The sequence below is a fragment of the Acipenser ruthenus genome, chromosome 4 (assembly GCF_902713425.1).
Source record: "Acipenser ruthenus chromosome 4, fAciRut3.2 maternal haplotype, whole genome shotgun sequence".
NCBI lineage: Eukaryota > Metazoa > Chordata > Actinopteri > Acipenseriformes > Acipenseridae > Acipenser > Acipenser ruthenus.
The window spans coordinates 66,212,996-66,233,122 of record NC_081192.1 but is presented as its reverse complement, the minus strand read 5'-3'; the positions used below and the strand labels follow the sequence as shown (position 1 = coordinate 66,233,122).

Sequence of the window (20,127 nt, the reverse complement as noted above, 5' to 3'; positions counted from 1 at the left end):
CATTGCAAGATTGAAGTAAAGGAAAACCAGCTCTTTTAGTTTGTCCTCCGAAAGAGAATGCCTTCGATCAGAGAGAACAAGGTTGTACAGCGAGTTGCTGCGCTCAGCATCAGCTGTGTTTGTTACAGCATGTATGTATCTAAAAGCTAATGTTTTTATATTCGGGAGTCGGTCGGATGTTGCTGATCAAAACACGGCGATGTCAATTCCCCCTGACTGTTCAGCGCGCTGGATCGCGTCGAGCGCCACCTTCCTGGTATACAAAGCAAACTCCTCTTCTGGAATGTCACTGAAGCCAGGAATTGAAGCATAATCGTCCTTGACATGAGACATTACAGGAACTCTTCTGGGGTTGAAAATCTGTACGCATTTCAAGAACTTAATTGCCGGCTGCCCACTCACTCTCAGTATCACTGATGGACCATTTTAACGCTTTTAAGGGTTATGCGGCAATGCTTGATCATACTATGTGTAAAATTACGCGGGCGCGTAATTGCGTAATTCCCCGGGGTGTAGTTTAAGTCAGTCTCCATTTGTGCAAAACTTGCACGTAAACAAACAAACGTCTTACTGTTTTTTTTTTTTTTTTAAAAACATTAACTGTGGTTTGTAATATTTATTTTAGACTGCGTCAAGCCTTTTTCAGGTTAAACAAATCGACACATTCCATCGGTATAATGTGGGACAACTGTACTATTAATATATGGGGATTCTACACTATTAACATCCTTACAAACATGCAAATAGTGCAGATAATTATAAACAGTACTATGTAGCACTTACATGTTACTATAACATTAATAGATATGTAGTTACATAGTAATTAATGTGTCATTTATGTCACTTATAAAAAAAAAGTTACAAAAAAACATACAAGGAATCAACTTAAGCATTAAGCATCTGAAGCTTTTGACTTATGTTGTTAAATGATGGATTATTCCACAACATTTAGCAGCTATATGGCCAACACTTTTTCTACAAAAACAAATTAAGGCTTACTGTGTGGTCTTTGGCACTGTTTTTCCTTTCACTCGTGATTCTTTGTCCTGAAGGACTTTGAAACATTGAGTTTCTGTTGAAGGTCCTTCCAGTTACTATTAGAGCAGGGTTAATCTTGTCTCCTAAAACAAGAAACAAATATTGTAAAAGTAATACAAAAGAAACAGTAGCTCGTTTAAACAGTATACACGCTGCTAAAGTTAACTTATTGGCTCCATAGTTCCTGTTAAACAGGAGGACGTTTCATAGAAACTGCATGTGCTAGTCAAGAAAGGTTTGGGTCCATGCTTCACACTTTTCTTACAAAAGCCTGACCTTTAGCCCTCTAGAAGTTACAGCTAAAGTATTAAGCCTACTTGTAGCCAAATAGCTGCACTTCATCTCGGTTATGCTTTATATATACTTGTTTTGTTTTACTATTTTTTTTTTATAACTTCTATCGATTTTTTTATTTGAAAAATCTTTATAAAATTGTATCATAAAAAAAGCAAAAGAACAAAAAAAAGAGTATCAGGGCCAGTATTAATGTTGATAAGCAGGTGCTAATTAGAGGTAAGATAATTGATTTTAAAGCCTTGGTTATCTCTTCTTTAGAAACTCTTATTACATTTTCATCTGTAGTAGACAAAACATGTTCCCCTTGTTAACCTTAGGAATCTTGCTGTTAAAGTTGATTAAATATCTGACAATTAGAAGGAAAAAATGTATTAGAGTTCCACCGAGATCTGCAAGCTGTTTATGTGCATGGGTTCCATTGGTGTAAGGCAATAGGGGAAGAAATTCATCATGAAAAATCAGATTTATTTGCATCATTTACTAAGTTTAAATATGTATGTCCATTAATTAAATTGTAAATAGAACTTATATACAAAAACAGATTTACTTAACACACATTTTAATCAATATGTATTACTTGTATTGTAACACTTGAAATGTATTTGCTTACGATTGTAAGTGGCCCTGGATAAGGGCGTCTGCTAAGAAATAAATAATAATAATAGTAATAATAATATGTATTATCTTTATGAATAAACAGATATGCTATTATAGGTGCCATAATAGAATTAATTAGAGTTAATTAGAGTTGTGCCATATTCTGTTACCGAGCAATTTGTAACATTGGTTACTATAGCTCTACTAAGCTGACATTCAGTAGATTGGATTTCAACATATACTACTCTAGTAACATATACTACTATTATAATAAAACACTTTTAAACAAATGTTTAATTTTCACTGGAACTATTTTCATTCTTATGAATTTTCAATACCTTTTGCACTTTCTGATAAGTATACTAATACAACTGTAGCATGAGTTCAGTTATATCCTTCCGTTTTTGTAAAGGAAGGGTACAAAAGGGTGTGAAGAGAACACCATGGCGACAAAGTGAAAGAACCATAGTGTTCCAAGTACATTTTTGCCTGGTTCTAAGAAAACCTTGCTTTCTCTTATTTAAAATTAATCACAGTAAAGGAAACGATTGATAGTCCCTGATAGCAAAGGAATCAGCATCATGAAACACTCTCCAAATCTGTGTGCAAATGTGCCATATTCTGTTACCGAGCAATTTGTAACATTGGTTACTATAGCTCTACTAAGCTGACATTCAGTAGATTGGATTTCAACATATACTACTCTAGTAACATATACTACTCTTTGCTCCTTTCTCACTGAGTACTCCACACAGCTCCTAGTCCAGGCCCTGGTACTGTCCCGCCTTAACTACTGCAACTCCCTCCTGGCTGTCCTCCCTGCCTTTGCTATCCATCTGCTCCAGCTCATCCAAAACTCTGCTGCCTGCCTTGTCTTTTCTCTTCCTCGTTTCTTCCACGCTACACCGCTGCTCCGCTCCCTCCACTGGCTCCCTATCACCGCTCGCATCCAATTCAAGACTATTGTAGTCGTCTATTGCTGTCTTGACCTTTCTACTCCCTCCTATCTCCAGACTATTATTTCTTCCTACACCCCCTCACGCCCCCTTCACCATGGCAGATTAGCTATACCCCCCCTGCTTCAAGATTCTGCTCCTTCTCCACCTTTGCCCCTCAGTGGTGGAACAACCTACTCAACAGATATCAGGACTGCTCAGTCCCTGACCACCTTCAGGCGCCTCCTCAAGACTCAGCTGTTCAGACAGCATCTGTAAACCTCACAACTCTCGACTATATTGGTCTATATGCTTACAAAAATATTTGAGCTTTGAGAATGTTTTAGTTACTTAAAATGAAATACAAAATTTCAAAATATTGTGGATGTTGTTCGTAACTGCTATTTTACACATCTACAGTCTGTACTGGGTTTGTATATTCCCAAGCTGGTCATTATACATTATTTCACATTATACAGATATCACATTATTTTTTTACATACATATTTTTTTTTTTTACATACAATTACCCATTTATACAGTTGGGTTTTTACTGGAGCAATCTAGGTAAAGTACCTTGCTCAAGGGTACAGCAACAGTGTCCCCCACCTGGGACTGAACCCACAACCCTCCGGTCAAGAGTCCAAAGCCCTAACCACTACTCCACACTGCTGCTCAATAGTCCCATAGATTACTGTCCAATTATCTGTGTCAGGAAAGATCAGCAGCTGCAACTAATTTTCCTTAAAACCAAAAAAAGCCCTGCTTCAGTTACATGACCGTCTGTAAAAGTAATGGAGATCTACAATCTTTACCTGTACTGTATGAAGTACTTTTCATGCACTTAAGATGCTCAAAGGACTTTTATAATATAAAGCATATGACAGCAAGGGGCAGTAACTGCATGACAAATATTATGCACAGATCATACAACTACCTTCATTCTCAGTCAATTAGAAGTGCCTTATTTGAGTAGCAATTCTCCATTCAGCTGCATTTTAGCTCTGTTTTGTAGTAATTTGTATTTTATTTTACTTGGTATGTAAAGTAGCTTGTTGTAATAACAGATGTACACACCTTGCTTCGGTGGGGCTGGAAGTTTTCTTCTCAGTTGCCGTGAAGTATCTATGGTTTGTGGCTGTGAATGAAGATTATATTAATTTACATTTGTTCAACTAAAATATTACTGTACTTTCAAATGGTGTGACTTGAATTTGTTACCTGGTGTGGTGTATCTTCCTTTTGTTTTGCCAGTCGCATATATGGGGTTACATTCAAACCTGCATTTTTAAGGGCTGAAATCCGTAGCTCAATATCTGATACCTGAAAGAAATAATGGACAAAAAGAAAGTGAAGCTTGAAAAAGCAATAATCAGAATCAGTTACAGTACCTACAAATGCAGTAATTTTAATGCTTCTGTGAATCAATTACCACCTTTTACCTAAAGCAATGTTTCCATATGACATTAGTTGGAATTGATTTGAAATCAGCCCATTCATTCTCTCAGACTCTCGAACTCACTCTTATAAAAAAATAATCTAATAAGCTTCCAATGAGGAGGACCCAAGAGGATAAAAAAATAACAAAGGGCGACCAACTTTTATTTTAAACTACCTGTGATGCACAAAGGCATCTTTAACATTTGAGTGACACTTACCGGTGCAAGTGGAAGTATGGCATAATATAATGCAACATTCAGGAGTTTTTAGTGACAAGGAGGGAGAGAAGAGACAAAACGGGAATTAAAACTATTTCTGTCTATAGACAGAGTATGTATAGTTGTTACCAAAAACTGTAATGCTACTTGGCAAGAGTGAATATTGACTCCTGAGAATGATCGCATTGCTCTTGTGATGACTAGCTTTCTTCCAGGGAAGCTTGCTTAAGCCTGTGTTCTGAGTATCTAAATACTGACTCAGGGCTCACTGTTCTTCTGTTTGATAACCCATGAAGAAGTATGTCTGGTTTGAGATCTGTGCTTGGATACAAAACCATTGTGCTTATAACTGATGTCATCCTTGACAATTCCAACTAAGAAAACCAAGAGAAACACCCTTGAAGTTTCTGACAGGCTGTGATTGTCACAGTTCCTGCTAACATCCTCAGTACTTACATTAAGGTGCTAACCTATATCCTGTGTGTGCATTTTTATTTGTGTTACCTATCGTTCTAGGGAGCTAGTTAATGGTTACTTGGTATGGATTGAGTAAAAGGTTTTTAGGGATTTTAAAACACTAACATATGTTAATAAGAAACCATGTGATTTTGTATTACCAAGCAGAGGAGCACAGCGAGTTGCTTTCCATGAAGACTGCATACACACACTCACTCTACCTGGATCTCTGCTCGGTGAACTTGTGCTGCTGCTGACGCTACTTGATCCTCCAGATAAGCTAGTTGATTCTCAGTAGTTATGCTGTTAATGCTGCGTGCACATTCTTCCAAGTCATCCAGTTGTCCTTCAAGGCCATAAACAGTGCCAGCAGTCAGATAGACCTAAAGGAATCGAGACATTCTAGAATAACCGTCTGTCATGGAACCTGTAACTTCCACAAAGCAGGTGACACCATGACTTTACATCCATTTTAAAAATAAATACAAACTACAACAATAATGCACAAGAATAGCATAGATCTCTGAAAGGCTTGTTGTGGTTAGTTTCCCAAGCGGACTTTGTTGTTCACACCAAACCGTATAGAGTGCGGACGAAACCCTCTAAACAGACCCATCGTGAACACAGCCTTAAAAGAGGGCCTAGGGTTTTTATACAAAAGGAGACTTACGTTTTCCTCCAGTTTGGTGAGGTGTTCTTGAAGTTTTACAGTGTCTGTTTCCTCACCATGTCTCCCCTTGTCCTGCAGTTTTGATGGAGAATCACTGTCCCCTGTAGCTTCCTCAATCAACACCTCTGTGGCATTGATCACTTTGAGGACCTCTGTTGTGATGTTGCAGAGAGATACAGCAGAATACTTCTGTTTCAAGTAAACACATACAAAAAACAGCTTGTAAACAAAATGTTAATGATTTTGTTTCAGTATGCTATTAAAAAACAGCAATTGGTCAAAAGTGAAGAAGAAAAATGAACCATCAAAAACCTGCTATTATCTTTGAATTTTATGAAACCTTTGGAAGAAGCTTACTAGTCAAAAATGCCAATTTTGAATGATTTGCACAGAATTAATGCTGAAGTGTGGATTTACATCGCTTCAATTAAAGCAGAAGCTCATTTTACAGCATTAACACATATTAGGATTGGGAGTTTGCACCTTAGCAGCACCAGTCAAAATGTTGACAAACACTCTCGTCCTTCAGGAAAATATCATTAGCCTGCTTAAAAATGATGCATAATAAATGAATAAATGAAATCTAATGAGTTACACAAATCTAACACAACTACACATGTATACAGTACAGCCATACATGTTTGTCAGCCGTGCTTGTTTGGATCAGGTCTGGAAAAAACATCATACTTCCATGGTTACTTATTTACACTAAAAAGCACACTCAGGAAAGTACACAAATGAAATAGTTCTGTTTCTCTGAAGTACTTAGGGGAAGAAAATAGCAACCACAAAAAGCATAAAACATCTACAAAGTTGTGTCAAAAAGACCAGGGTAGGGTGTCAGTGACAACAGCCACATTCTCACATGTTTTTGGCAGAGACAGGAATTAACCCCATCCCTGCCAACCACCAGCAAAACACAAACACCCACACTTTATACACAGGCAGGGGTCCACCAAACTGCCTCTATATATATATATATATATAGTGTGTGTGTGTGTGTGTGTGTGTGTGTGTGTGTGTGTGTGTGTGTGTGTGTGTGTGTTATGGTGAAAATTGTCCCTTTGTTAATGAAAGTGGAAGGAAGGTCATGTATGCTGTTATTATTAGCTCCATTAATATATATATATATATATATATATATATATATATATATATATATATATATATATATATATATATATATATATATATATATATTTTAGTTCTGTGAATAATAGTACTGTATTAAATGACTGCTCCACAGAAATATTGCTATATTTCTAAATATTGCTAAATAAATGTGAAATATAGTTAATATAATTACCTGGGCATGTAATATTTAAAATACAGGGTCTGGCCACTTCATTAGGAACAGTCCTCTGTATTTTTACTGGTGTCTTCTGAGAACAAATAAAGCTTCAGCAAGACTAGGTTCCTTTGGACATCCAGTGTATAACTATTTATACTCTGGCTCTGTGCACAGGCATCGGAAATCTCGATGTAGATCCAACCACCTGGGAAGTAATAGGACTTCTCCACTCCTGGAAGGCACCCACTCTGCCCATGAGAGGCCACATTCAAATGGAATGATTCTTAAGTAGACCCCCCGCAGTGTAAATGCAGTACTTAATCATCTAGAGCGGATGCTTGCATGTCTGTGTCCTGTTAAGTTACACAAAGCTGATATTCAGCAAAGCGTTGCAACAACAACACAGAAAGTTCCTGGATGGAGCAGGTTTAATGCAAAGATATCCACTGTTATCCCTACAATAACAGAGGTAGGATATTGTCCAATGTTGTCAGCTTCTCCAACTGAATAAAGTAAACAACATTAGTTAAATGTTAGGAAGATTACATAGCAGCAGGACCAGAAACATTCCGATATCACTTTTGATTGAGCAATCTACTGTAAAGCAAAGGAAATTCAATGCCGTTGCATACTGCCATGGCATTCCTTGCCTATATTGGCCACTATCCTAAATAGATGATTAGAGGACTTGATATATGGATGTAGCACTGCTGCAGCTCTCCTTAAATCAATGCTCGACTTGGAAAACCTTTAGACAATGGGTTAAGCCAAAAGGGGCTTGTGCAGTGAATCAAATGAGGATGTCATTCTTGCTGACATACACAGCATCACGTGTGTCAAGACAGATATGTAATTACACCAGGTCACCGGGGTCACTGATTTATAGTCTTGATAAAGTTCAGCAGCTGCTCAATATGTTATAACATCTGCCTTTTGGGACAAGGACCTTGATATGGCAGACATCCTTCTGACATTCATTCGTGCTGAACGGGATGGATCATGGGAGCTTTACCTTGGTTCACTCACAGACATGTTCCCCAACTTCTTTACTTAGGATCATACACCTTTTACACATTTTGTAGACTGGGCAAACACGAATCTCCTTCATCTTCAGTTTATGCAGGGAAACAACTTTGTTTTCCAATTTAATCAGAAATGTAATCAAATTTGGTCCAACATGGCTCTGGAGCAAACCCTCAATAGGGATAGTAAAACACAAGGTGGAATCATAGGAAAGTGATAAATACTCGCATTACATGAATGTTCAGCCATCACAACAGCCATTAAAGTTATGTGTGGCTTGACTGAAGAAGATGCAGTGCATGGAAACAAAGAAGCGGCATCCATGCGCATCAGATGAGAGGAATTGGATGTTCATAAAATCCTGGCAGTTTTGTGTGACCTAAATGCTGATCCTTTCCAAAATGAAGGAACCCGCTTTGGTGAATATTGTAACAGGCACTGTTGCACCAAAGGAGGTTGCTGCTCACGTTCTTAAAAGGGCAGGCTTTGGGTTTTTGAGATATACACAAATGTATCAAAGAACTGCTTGAAAAATGGATAGTGGGTTTATTCGAGAAACTACCCAAGTTTAAATTGAGGAGATTCTCATCTATGGCATGTGGTGCGGAAAAAACTAAGGTATTAAAATACAGAATGTGAGTTGTTTTGCAACATTTCTTTCTGCTTAGGTTAGAAGCACAGTAGGCTATTACAGAAAAAAAAAACACTCAAAATAAAGACGTATAAATTCAACCACGGAAGGAGGGGAAACAATAAGGTGCATAACAAGAAGTGAGAAATTCAAAAACACAAAGAGCACAACAGGACAAAAAAAAAAAAAAACAATGTAGCTAGCATTTGGGAATATGATTAGATTGAATCAGATTACATTGTGCATATTAAAGGGAGCGACTGAAGCAGAGGATAGGAGGGTTCTAGTGGACATGCTAAATTCGAAGCCGAATGATTTCCTAATGAACGTACTGTTATGATAAAATCACCAACAAACTGTACAAGCACATGCAATGTTTAGTACACTTTCAGTATATTATGACACATTTCAGTATGAAACAGAATTTATATTTATATGCGCCCCTTTATTTAGCATAAATGTGGGAAGAAGCACCAGGATGAAGAAAAATAATTAGGGCCATAATGAAGAAAAATACAAGTAACAGTGTTTGATCTCTCAGACAGAGAAGCACATTGATCACCAATAACAAGCTGTGAAAGGATGGTTACCTTTAGAAAAGAACATTCCTAATGGAGATAGCGAGCTACCAGCGCCCGTCAACAATTTCTAGTGCATTACGAAACCCGTAAGTATCAATTAGACAAAAAGAAATTCGATACTCAAAAGCTCTCACGACTTGCATTACATTTTGGGAACAGGATGACTTATTTTTCATTTTAATTAACAGAGAAAAAGGTACTTGACTGGTTCACACTCTGAACCCACAGCTGGAAACAAAAAGTTGGTACTGCATAAAGTTGGGACCCATTAAATAACAAGCTGGTTTATTGCCATTAACATTGCTTCTTTTTAGAACCTACACTTTTAGCACTGCTCTCTATATTAAATATTATCACCTCTCAACAATGAATTATGGTTTCTGTTCAGTAAAAGTAAAGTACAGTGGTGGATTCTTATTTATTATCAAGGGGTCAGTAGGTCAAATATTTGTTGTTTTTGTGTAGTCACAATGACGTTGATTTTATTATAAAGCCCATACTAAATTGTTGGCTATATTATATTGATTTCAATATGCAACATAAACTGCGGGTCTAGCGGTTGAATAAGCAACTGCTTATAACTTATTCATTTTTACGATTCTGCAGCTGAAACACCGTATGGGTATTTAATTCAAATATTTAGTAACGCTTAAGAACGGACATGCATGAGATATTCACATACGTGGAGATATTTCAATTTGAATTGCAAAATCCATTCAAAAAGTGGCTATGGTGGTGCTAGTGTTAACTGATTTAACTCAATTGTAAAGGTTAGGGAAAGGCACATTTTGTCTGGTTTCATTTATTTCATACTGACCAAAAAAAAACCTTGGCAAAATATATGTTTCATGGAAAATGTCAACCAACAATATACAGTATTCCTTCACGCTTTTTAAATCATTTTTTCTTCTCAAAAATGGCCTGCGTCTTAAATTGCCCGAGTACACAAACAGGAACATGACTGACTTTCCAAGAAAAGATGAACAAAAAGGTTACTGCCCGATCTCGAATCATCCATGACATAAAGGGAGCCATTTTCTTTATCAGGAATGGCTTGAAAACCATGATAAACAACTGACACCAACTGCACGAATGCGGCGTGCACCTCTGCCCCTCTTGTGTGTGTATTATTAAAGCATGGAATTCAATAAAAACAGAGACTGTGGTGCACCCCTTCAAAAAATTGTACATATCTGACCAGCTCGACGGAACAGAAGATGACATTGTATGGGAGATGTCAAGCAATAAAGAGGACATCTAACTCAGAGGATGATGATTAGGATAGATTTGTTGTTGTTACAGGCAAAGGACCCAGTCCCCCAACTTGGTCCACATAAGTATTATTTGAATGTGTAAAACTGTGTAGTGGGTCCTGCCGACCACACCATGTTTTGGAGAACTGTTCATTGCTTTCCACATTGTTTTCATAATTTATATTATTTGGGGTCATTATCTTAAGAATAACCCCTTCACCTATAAGTCGGATGCCAGAAGGTATTGCATGTCTCGGTGCATTAAGTACCATATGTAGGATACATCCTGGTACTGACAGCTGGGTCTGACAACGTTTATACACACAAACCTTTTGCTTATTACACAATGCATTGTATAAAAAAGATATTTCAATTATTCACGAACCATGTGGATGCTTTGCTCACATAAACACCTTAAAAAAAACTTTCCCCCATGCCAATGTGGATATGATATAATTAATGGACTACCTTTACAAGAGTTCACCTCCGCCGGTTAAGAGGCACCAGTGAGAGGCCAGTTCTCTCCAGGTTGTATTCCGAGCAGTTTTCTCTTTGCGTCAGACAGTCGTCATTATTATACTATAATAGTCAGTGTAACAATAAGAAAAACTGGACATGACTCAGGTCCAAGTCCACTTATGTTCAGATTTATTTTGGGAGAAAGTCCCAACAAATTTGTAACGAAAACACATCCCAAAAAATAAGGAACCGCCATTAGTCTTAGAGTGTCCCACAATACACTGCATATTAAGAAGGGGTTAACTGAACCAAAGAAATTTCTTTGGAAACTGGACCTAGTTGTAAACATCAGCAATAGGCTCAGCTATGTGATTAAATTCAGTAGGTGTTTTTCATCGTATAAATGGTCAACATTATTCACTACTAAATACCTACCTATATTTACTGTTGCATTGAAAGTATATTGTTTCTAGTGTATAATATTTTACAAATCTACAGGCCTTACATAAGTTACATTATGCATTTTATTTACAGCTAACTTAGTACTGTATACAAATGATATAGCGTGAAATACATTTTGGTTGATGCATTTTAATTGTGCACATATTAAGTAAACCATATTTTCCTAGTGTTACTGCTATGATGCACAAGACATCAACTGAAATATAGTACTGTTAGCAAAACATCACACAAAGAAAAATGTGTTTATTCCATGTCATTGGTTGTAGTAGTTCATCTACGGTCTCATTGATTAAATACTGTGCTCCACTACCTGCAGCTCTCACATGCTTTTCAGGAAGCCTGTATATTTCAGTATTATTAAAGTTTTAGTGGCATCTCCTCCTGCTTTCATATCAGCTGTTCTCTGGCAACATAAATGTGGGCACGGAACTATTCACGCAATACGTGCCTGTGCTCCTGTGTATGTTGCGCGTTCTCGGGAAACTCGCCAAATTTAAAAAAAAAAAATAATCATTGATAACACTCTTCGATGCATACAGCTCACCTTCCACACAAAGTCACCACTAACTGGTAGTGATGAGTTTGAGGTGGCATTCTAACATGAAATCGGTCTAATTTGTTCATTAGGCGATCCAGTTTTTTTAGTTGCTCAGCAGAGTCATGTAAATATAAAAGTATTGCCATAATCAAACTTTCAATCATTCTGAAACACCTCACCTGTTGCAAGACTGATGATAAGAACTGTAGCTTGTGTTGAAGTGTTAAAGCATTTTCTCCATCCTGTGCAGCATAATATCAAGAGAAGAATTGAGAAGGAAATGCACGGAAAGTTAAACTGAGTATGCAGAGAGAAAAGAAAGAAACCACTCAACATCAAAAGAATATTAATTTCCTTTTACCTGAAGTACGTCAGAATAAGAGATAGTACTTAGTTTGGCATGTGATGCTTCTTTCTGTCTTTTTTATGTAAGTGATTTATAAAGAAAACACTTTTAGCGTTACACTTCAGAACACACAGCTTTCAGGATGATCTTCATCAGCTAGATACAGACTTGTTTATTCTTTTAAGGTAAAGGCAAACCAGAGCTATACAAAACAGATTGGTGGTGGCACAAAAAAATGTAGTTAAATGTATAGGGCAGTGGGTGCTGGAACAATTTTTATAGTGGGGGTGCTAAAAGCCATTGACCAAAACTGTAATTTCTGTATATGATGGAAGCCATGCATTCGGTTGCTATTTAAACATGTTAAACATGTTACCAAAACAAAGCCAGCATCAACACCGGTTTATCTATTTAAGTAAACAATGCTTTAACCACCTTGCTACAATGTTTACAACATGCTTACCATAAAACGTTTAGCGCAAACATATCAAAAAGTAGCATATTATATTACGATCAACTTAAATACTGCAGTTTAGAAATGTCTTGTTTATTTGTAAACGCAGGTTGAACAGTTGTGTTGTATTTACAGTAGGCAAGGACAGCAAGACTGTGTCATGTTGATGATTTTTTTCATAAGGAAATGGAAATCTAGTGTGTCCAGAATGTCACTTCTGACTCATTGTGCTATGTAGCCACGCTTTAAGGCAGTGGCGGGCAGAAAAAGATCGCCCTGACCCTGCAACTGACTGTTAAACACAGACATAGTACCGTTCTGTATACACTCCCATCCCCCCAGCACCCCTAGTTCCTGGTATTGGGTCCAAAACAGTAAAGCCACCTACCACTAACCAGCTGCTGGTAGGACAATTAGCAATTCTAGAACAAGACAAAAAGTTGAAAACAGCCATCAGCAGCAACCAATGGTCATTGTTTGCACCAATGGCAACTATTATTACGTGGAGTATGACTGAAGTGAGTCCAGTGTGGATACACAGTTTGTGCTGTACTTTAAGTTTGTGGCACATCACATGTGAGTGGCCCGCATGTGGGTGAGCCCTGGGAAAAGTGTTGATTTGTCACCTGAGGGGATAGGTTTGAGATAGAGAGTCAGGAAGAAGGCTGCTCCAGCTTATTGTAACCATGACTTGGGACAACCCTTCAAGATGCATCACTGTACTAATTACTGTAAATATGAATCATTACAGTGTATAAACTTTCAATTATTTAACTACATACACCTTCTCAAGCACTAAGAGGGGTTGTTTTCACTCTATCACATGCTAAAACCATTAAATGGCAAAACAGAACATTAAATTATAGTAATAAATAAAAAGATTTATACCGTTCAAAATGAAAAACAAAAATTAAACAAACATACTCAAAAACGGCTGTCCAAGATTTTAAAAGGCTCCCTAAGTATATTGGTAACATAAACATTTGTTTTAGATTCAGGTGGATTCTCTACCTTCCTGGTATCCTCCTGAATGCTTTGTCTCTCTTCATAACAGGAGCTCTCCAGTGGTACCTGAGTCAGTCTGATGTCCTGCTCCCTCTCTTCTCCTGAAGAAGACTCATTATCGCTCACATTAGCAGTCAGCTCAGATAACTTTGACTTCAGTTTCATCTCCAAGGCATCTGCTTCTCTTTGTGGAAGGAAGCCTTCGTCAACAGCACCTGCTCCCAGTGAATCATCATAGATCTGCTTGGCAAATAGATAACAGAAGTTATTTTACATATATACAGATCTGTTTTCAGTTAGACTGGTAACTACTCTGCAGTGTGGTTCGCTGTGAAGAAAGCGGCACCAGGAGCATAATGTAAGGGGTACGGGGTCTCTGATGGAATGGTTTTCTTGAGTGGCTCTCTGGTGTGAGTTATGATTCGCTCAACACAACTAACGCTTTATTAAACTTCAATAACAGCATGCAATACAAAAAAGGCATCAATGTGCATAATTAACAATTTCGGAGACAACAGAACGTAACAAACTCTGGTTTATTTATTTATATTAGGGCTGCCCTGATTAACAGATTAAAATTGGACCAATTAATCAACTAAAGAGTTAACCTTTTGTGGTCCTATGTCGGACCAGGTCCGACATTACAATTTTCCCTTTCCGGTCCGATGTCCGACATCATCAAAAAGACGTAAAGCACAGGTCTCTAGTCGTCTCAAAGAATATCACGGACATTTGCAGAGCTTTTTGAGATGTTACAGTAATAAATTAATGACTTGGATCGCATTATTGAGGAGTTAAAATGAGTGATCAGGAGATGATTTATCAGTATGCACGACTATGAAGAGGTATGTGAAAAATACAGCGAACAAGGGGTGGGGCGGGGCTGGAGATGCAGTACTCAGTGTCCTGTTGATATTCAGTGCCTTTTAAACCTGTTTTACTGTGGGAAAAAAAATACTTTTAAACAGAGCAGAGGTGGGACATAAACATTTGAAAGTCTTGAGTAGGTTTAACCAATGGGAAAGTCAAAGATCTGCCCTGGTTTTGCAGCTGTCCAATCATTACTGAGCAGAGGCAGGACATAAATATGCTAGGTTAAAAGGTGTAAGAATAGCTGAATTGCATGCAATATTGCTAATATTATAGAGACTGTTATTGAGAATAATATTGAGAACGTCAAAGTAATATTTAGAATTGCTTTTTACAAATTTTAAAAAAAGTGTCTTGAGCCTTTTGGCACACCGTACTTTAATCCCGGCCACGGCAACATTGGATTGAGTGTCTGGGCAGTTATTGTTTAAATAGGAAGTGATTCACTGAACCGCATAATGGAGCAAAGCACTAAAAATGAATGGGAGTTTTATTTATTTTTTTAAAAACATTCTGACAGCTCACTGGAAAGAAAGACGCCTACTTGTCCACTGTCGAAGTGAGTTCTAGTAATCACACACAGTATGACACATAAGTACATCTAGTCTGCTGCGTGCTGAACACACCTTCATGTCTCAAAATACACCAGCAGCTCTTCTACTAAAGACAACAACAATATAACAACAAATTAAACCCACCAGTTTCGACAGAAATTCGGGATCAGTGCAAGCCCATGAATCAAGCGAAGTATGATAATATAAGATATAAGGCTATTTTTAAAAATGTTGCAGGCTTTAGCCAATCAAAGCTAAGTAGTCATTGTGATGCTATGTTTGGGTGGAATCTTCCTCTCACACAACACATCAAGTGCTAACTGCATTTGACTGACAGCTTGCGAGGCAGCTGGCACGGATCTTTTGAAAGTCCCAGACGTTTACATATTCCAACTTTATTTTAAATGTGAAGGTTTTTTTTTAGCAAACTTACAGACTAATTTTTAAAAGACAATGGACAGATATCTGCAAATTATTAAATTTACATCTACTTCAGCAGTGGAAATGGCAACATGTGAAAATAAATGTCAGAAGAGTAACAAATTGACTGTGCGATTCGTTTGTTACTTCATCTTTGGGGAAAGTGAACCAGAGATCACTCTAATGAAGATATGAGAGCAATGTGGAATCATATTTTAGATTGTCAACTTTGCGAATTGAACATCTACTTTCAAAATGATGCATATGGCCTCATGAAAGCCGCATCTGCATGCTTGCCACAATCGGACAGATTCGGCAATAGAGGAAGTCTACAGAACTGGCATGTACTTTGTACAACGTTAATATTGATGAAGCTGAAGTTTCAGTCTTCGTTCAACAAATAACATGCAAATTGACTGTGGGGAAAAAATATACAACACTAAATTGAGTTTTAGATTATTGCCACTTGTATATCTTTCCAAATATGCACTCACTTTTAAGAGTTTTGATCCCAATGACCACCTGTACACCGTGGACAGGATAAATACAGCTGTTGCGAGCCTCAATGCTGACAAGTCACTGAAGAACATGCTGTCTCTCATATGGTTTGAAAGAGACCCGTGTGAGTCTCTGGAGTATGACTATAATTGCAATATTCAACAGCAAGCCCGACACCTTGTCCTGTAAGGTGGAGCGGGGATGAGAGGATACTAACTGGGCAATGGTGAGTCATTTACTAACTTTAATTTTATTTGATAATTGCTTAAAATGTAATTAGTGTTTTCTCACTGGTTTGGCTTTTTAAAGAGTGTCCACTGCAGATACGTACATTTATTTTTTGTCTACTTCAAACATTCTAAATGGATTTACAGGGGAAATATTTAATGTATTCAGGGTTTTAATAAACTATTTCCTGTGATGTCAGACCCTGTCCAAACTAAACTGGGGCCCACCCACATTTCCAAGCCTAGTTACGCCACTGGAGTAGGCTGCGTTGCTGCTATTTTTTTTCCCCCGTAGTATGTACAGCTTACCAATTTTCTTGTTAGTTTGCAGTTTTTGGATATGATGATAAAGTTTTGTATGTTCTCTCCACAATTAACAGTTCATTTCCTAGAAGTGCTTACTGTAGCTACATATTTCAAATTTTAATAAAAAAAAAAAAACAAATTTAGTTCAGCCCACAATCACATTTAAAAATAGATATCTTATTTATTCTGTTTTCTGATCTCTATTTGCTGCCGATCAAGCTTGAACCACAAGTTTTTATGTGTTGGTTGTATTTGTAATTTCTAAATTATTGCCCCTAGTAAATTTTGGTCATTATCTCAATGGGTATATGTCCTGGTTAAATAAATTTAAAACTTTTATTTACAGTTAATAATAATAATAATAATAATAATAATAATAATAATAATAAAACACATTTAAATTAGATGAATGTATTAATTGTATCAACTTAATATGCGATTAAAACTGAGATTAACTAAGATAAAAAAAATTTTAATCGCGATTATTTTTTTTAAAAATGTGCAGTTTCCGAGATCTGGATAGCCGTTTTTTAGTAAAAGTTCCCACATTTTGCCCTATACTTAACATGGGTTTTTGCATTTTTTTGCTATCATGTACAGGCTATCAGGCATTGAATTTCTGCACCAATCCAAGTAAGGTACACATGGTCTGTGCTGAGGTAGGGCCTTTCGAAGGTTTGGTGAAAAAATATTATTAAACGATTCATGAGCTACAATAATAATAATAATAATAATAATAATAATAATAATAATAATTAAAAAAAAAAAAAGAGAGAGAGAACCTTCTAGCATCCAGGACTTTATTAAATCCTCTTAGCTTTTCAAATGATTGCGACAGTACTGCAGTATTCACTAAGAAATTTCTGTCGCGTGCAGAGGTGCTACATTATAAAAAAAATTACTGCTCAAGCTCTCAGGGTGGTGATAAACGGCTGTCTGAGGTAAGAATATTTTCTATTAAAAAGTTTCATTTTGACGCAATTGTTACAAAATTATATACAAGTAATAAAGTAAAAAAAAAAAAAATGTAGTTCAACACAAAAAAGCAGTTTAACAGTAGCCTGTAATAAAATCACATTGCAACTACAGATTAACACTAGACTGTAACAAAATTATATTGTAACTGCAGTTTTACACTAGACTGAAATAACCATTGTAACAATGTAATAACATTTCATTGAAACTGCAGCAAATCGGTCGTTCCAGGACTACCAAGTCTTGTTTTGGGACTACTTAACTGTAATGGTCTAAAGCCTGCGAGACTACCGGCCGCATTTGATGTGTTTTTTTCCCTCTTTTTTTAAGCAGTAAGTATAAACTGCAGCACACCATTGTGGTATAAAGACCCACCCTTATCCACTGGGCAAATCAGATAAAGCATTTGTCACGATGGGGCAAATTACAAAACAGTTTCACATTTTATTATTACTTTATTATTATTTATTTCTTAGCAGACACCCTTATCCACCGCGACTTACAGTCGTAAACAAAAATACATTTCAAGAATCACAGTACAAGTAATAATACAATTAGGAGCAAGATAAGAATATAATGACTTTGGTTCTAGCAAGTACAAGTATAACAAAATAACAGAGCAGATAACAGTGTCAGTGATAGTTACATCAGGATATAATTAAATACAAAATACTACAGATTAAATAACACTTGTGACAGCTTACAGTACTCTAAAGTACAGGATTAAATGCAGCAAAATAGGGGGCAGATAACAGCAAGTAAAGCGCATTTAAGGAAGAGTGATAAGTGTCCAGAGGGGAAAAAAAGAGGAGTTCTACAGGTGCTGTCTGAAGAGGTGAGTCTTGAGGAGGTGCCGGAAGGTGGTCAGGGACTGGGCAGTCCTGACATCTGTAGGAAGGTCATTCCACCACTGCGGGGCGAGGGTGGAGAAGGAGCGGGCTCTGGAGGCAGGGGAGCGTAGAGGAGGTAGAGCCAGTCTTCTAGTGCAGGAGGAGCGGAGAGGTCGAGTGGGGGTGTAGGGAGAGATGAGGGTCTGGAGGTAGCTGGGTGCAGTCTGGTCAAGGCATCTGTAGGCTAGTATAAGAGTCTTGAACTGGATGCGAGCGGTGATCGGGAGCCAGTGGAGTGAGCGGAGCAGTGGAGTTGTGTGGGAGAAGCGAGACAGAGAGAACACCAGGCGAGCAGCGGAGTTCTGGATGAGCTGGAATGGACGGGTGGCGGACGCAGGGAGGCCAGCCAGGAGGGAGTTGCAGTAGTCTAGGCGGGAGAGGACCAAGAGCTGGGTGGTGTAGTTGGTGAGGAAGGGTCGGATTCTTCGTATGTTGCTCAGGAAGAATCGGCAAGTGTGTGTCAGAGTGGAGATGTGCCGGGAATAAAAGAGGCAGGGGTCCAGGGTGACTGAGGTTCTTAGCTGAGGAGGAGGGAGAGTGTGTGGTAGATGCCAGAGGAACAGAGATAGAGAGATCAGAGAAGGAGGAGGAGGGAAAGAAGAGGAGGTCAGATTTAGAGAGGTTGAGTTTGAGGTGATGCGAGTGCATCCAGGAGGAGATAGCAGACAGGTAGAGATACGGGAGGGGATGGTGGAGTCAGTCAGAGGTGGGGAAGGAGAGAAAAATCTGAGCATCATCGGCATAGAAATGGTATGAGAAAGAGGGGGCCCAGGGAGCAGGTGTAGAGAGAGAACAGGAAAGGACCCTAGACTGACCCTTGGGGGACTCCTGTTGAGAGAGGGCGAGGTGTGGAGGTTGCTCCACGCCTGGTTACCTGGTAAGTGCGGTTGGAGAGGTAGGAGGAGAATGGGGCCAGAGCAGTGCCAGAGATTCCCAGGTCAGTGAGAGAGGATAGTAGAATAGAGTGATCGACAGTGTCAAAGGCAGCAGAGAGGTCGAGGAGAATTAGGACAGAGAGAGGCAGCTTGGGCAGAGTTTAGTGAGTTGGTGACAGACATGAGGGCGGTTTCAGTGGAGTGAGCAGAGCAAAAGCCAGATTGGAGAGGGTCGAGCAGAGAGTGGTTGGACAGGAAAGCAGAGCTGGCAGTGTACAGCCCGCTCGAGGGTTTTGGAGAGGAAGGGTAGGAAGGAGACAGGACGGTAGCTCTGAAGGCTATGAGAGACACGCAAACTTCAGAAAAGCAAATGATTCAGGACAGCTCTGCTTAAATCACAGCAAGACTTGTTCAGAAAATCTATCAGTGTGGGAGAAGAAAAGAAACAAAGAATGCACACAAAACAAATTATGTAAAAAAACACCGTTCAACTGTAAAAAATCTCATCAAGCAGCTTCTTGAAGGATCCCAGGGTGTCAGCTTCAACAACATTACTGGAGAGTTGGTTCCAGACTCCCACAATTCTTTCTGTAAAAAAGTGCCTCCTATTTTCTGTTCTGAATGCCCCTTTATCTAATCTCCATTTGTGACCCCTGGTCGTTGTTTCTTTTTCAGGTCGAAAAAGTCCCTTGGGTCAACATTGTCAATACCTTTTAGAATTTTGAATGCTTGAATCAGATCGCCGCACAGTCTTCTTTGTTCTGAATAGATTCAATTCTTTTAGCCTGTCTGCATATGACATGCCATAGATTCCTTCA

General features: G+C 38.2%; 1 protein-coding gene across 4 annotated transcripts in view; it reads right to left on the bottom strand.

The window, feature by feature from the left end:
- LOC117399485 (rab effector MyRIP-like) overlaps positions 1-20,127 on the bottom strand; it is a 198,692-nt gene that overhangs the window by 4,741 nt on the left and 173,824 nt on the right. Inside the window, exons 11-17 of one of the 4 annotated variants that reach the window (XM_059022671.1) lie at positions 13,761-13,937; positions 12,069-12,131; positions 5,652-5,840; positions 5,203-5,364; positions 4,089-4,190; positions 3,945-4,005; positions 1,000-1,121 (exon numbers count right to left, since the gene is read on the bottom strand). In XM_059022671.1, the coding sequence (XP_058878654.1) occupies positions 1,000-1,121; positions 3,945-4,005; positions 4,089-4,190; positions 5,203-5,364; positions 5,652-5,840; positions 12,069-12,131; positions 13,761-13,937 (876 nt within the window). Of the gene's footprint in view, positions 1-999; positions 1,122-3,944; positions 4,006-4,088; positions 4,191-5,202; positions 5,365-5,651; positions 5,841-12,068; positions 12,132-13,700; positions 13,938-20,127 lie in introns of all 4 variants that reach the window. The other 3 variants (XM_059022670.1, XM_059022672.1, XM_059022673.1) reach the window with 3 other exon arrangements.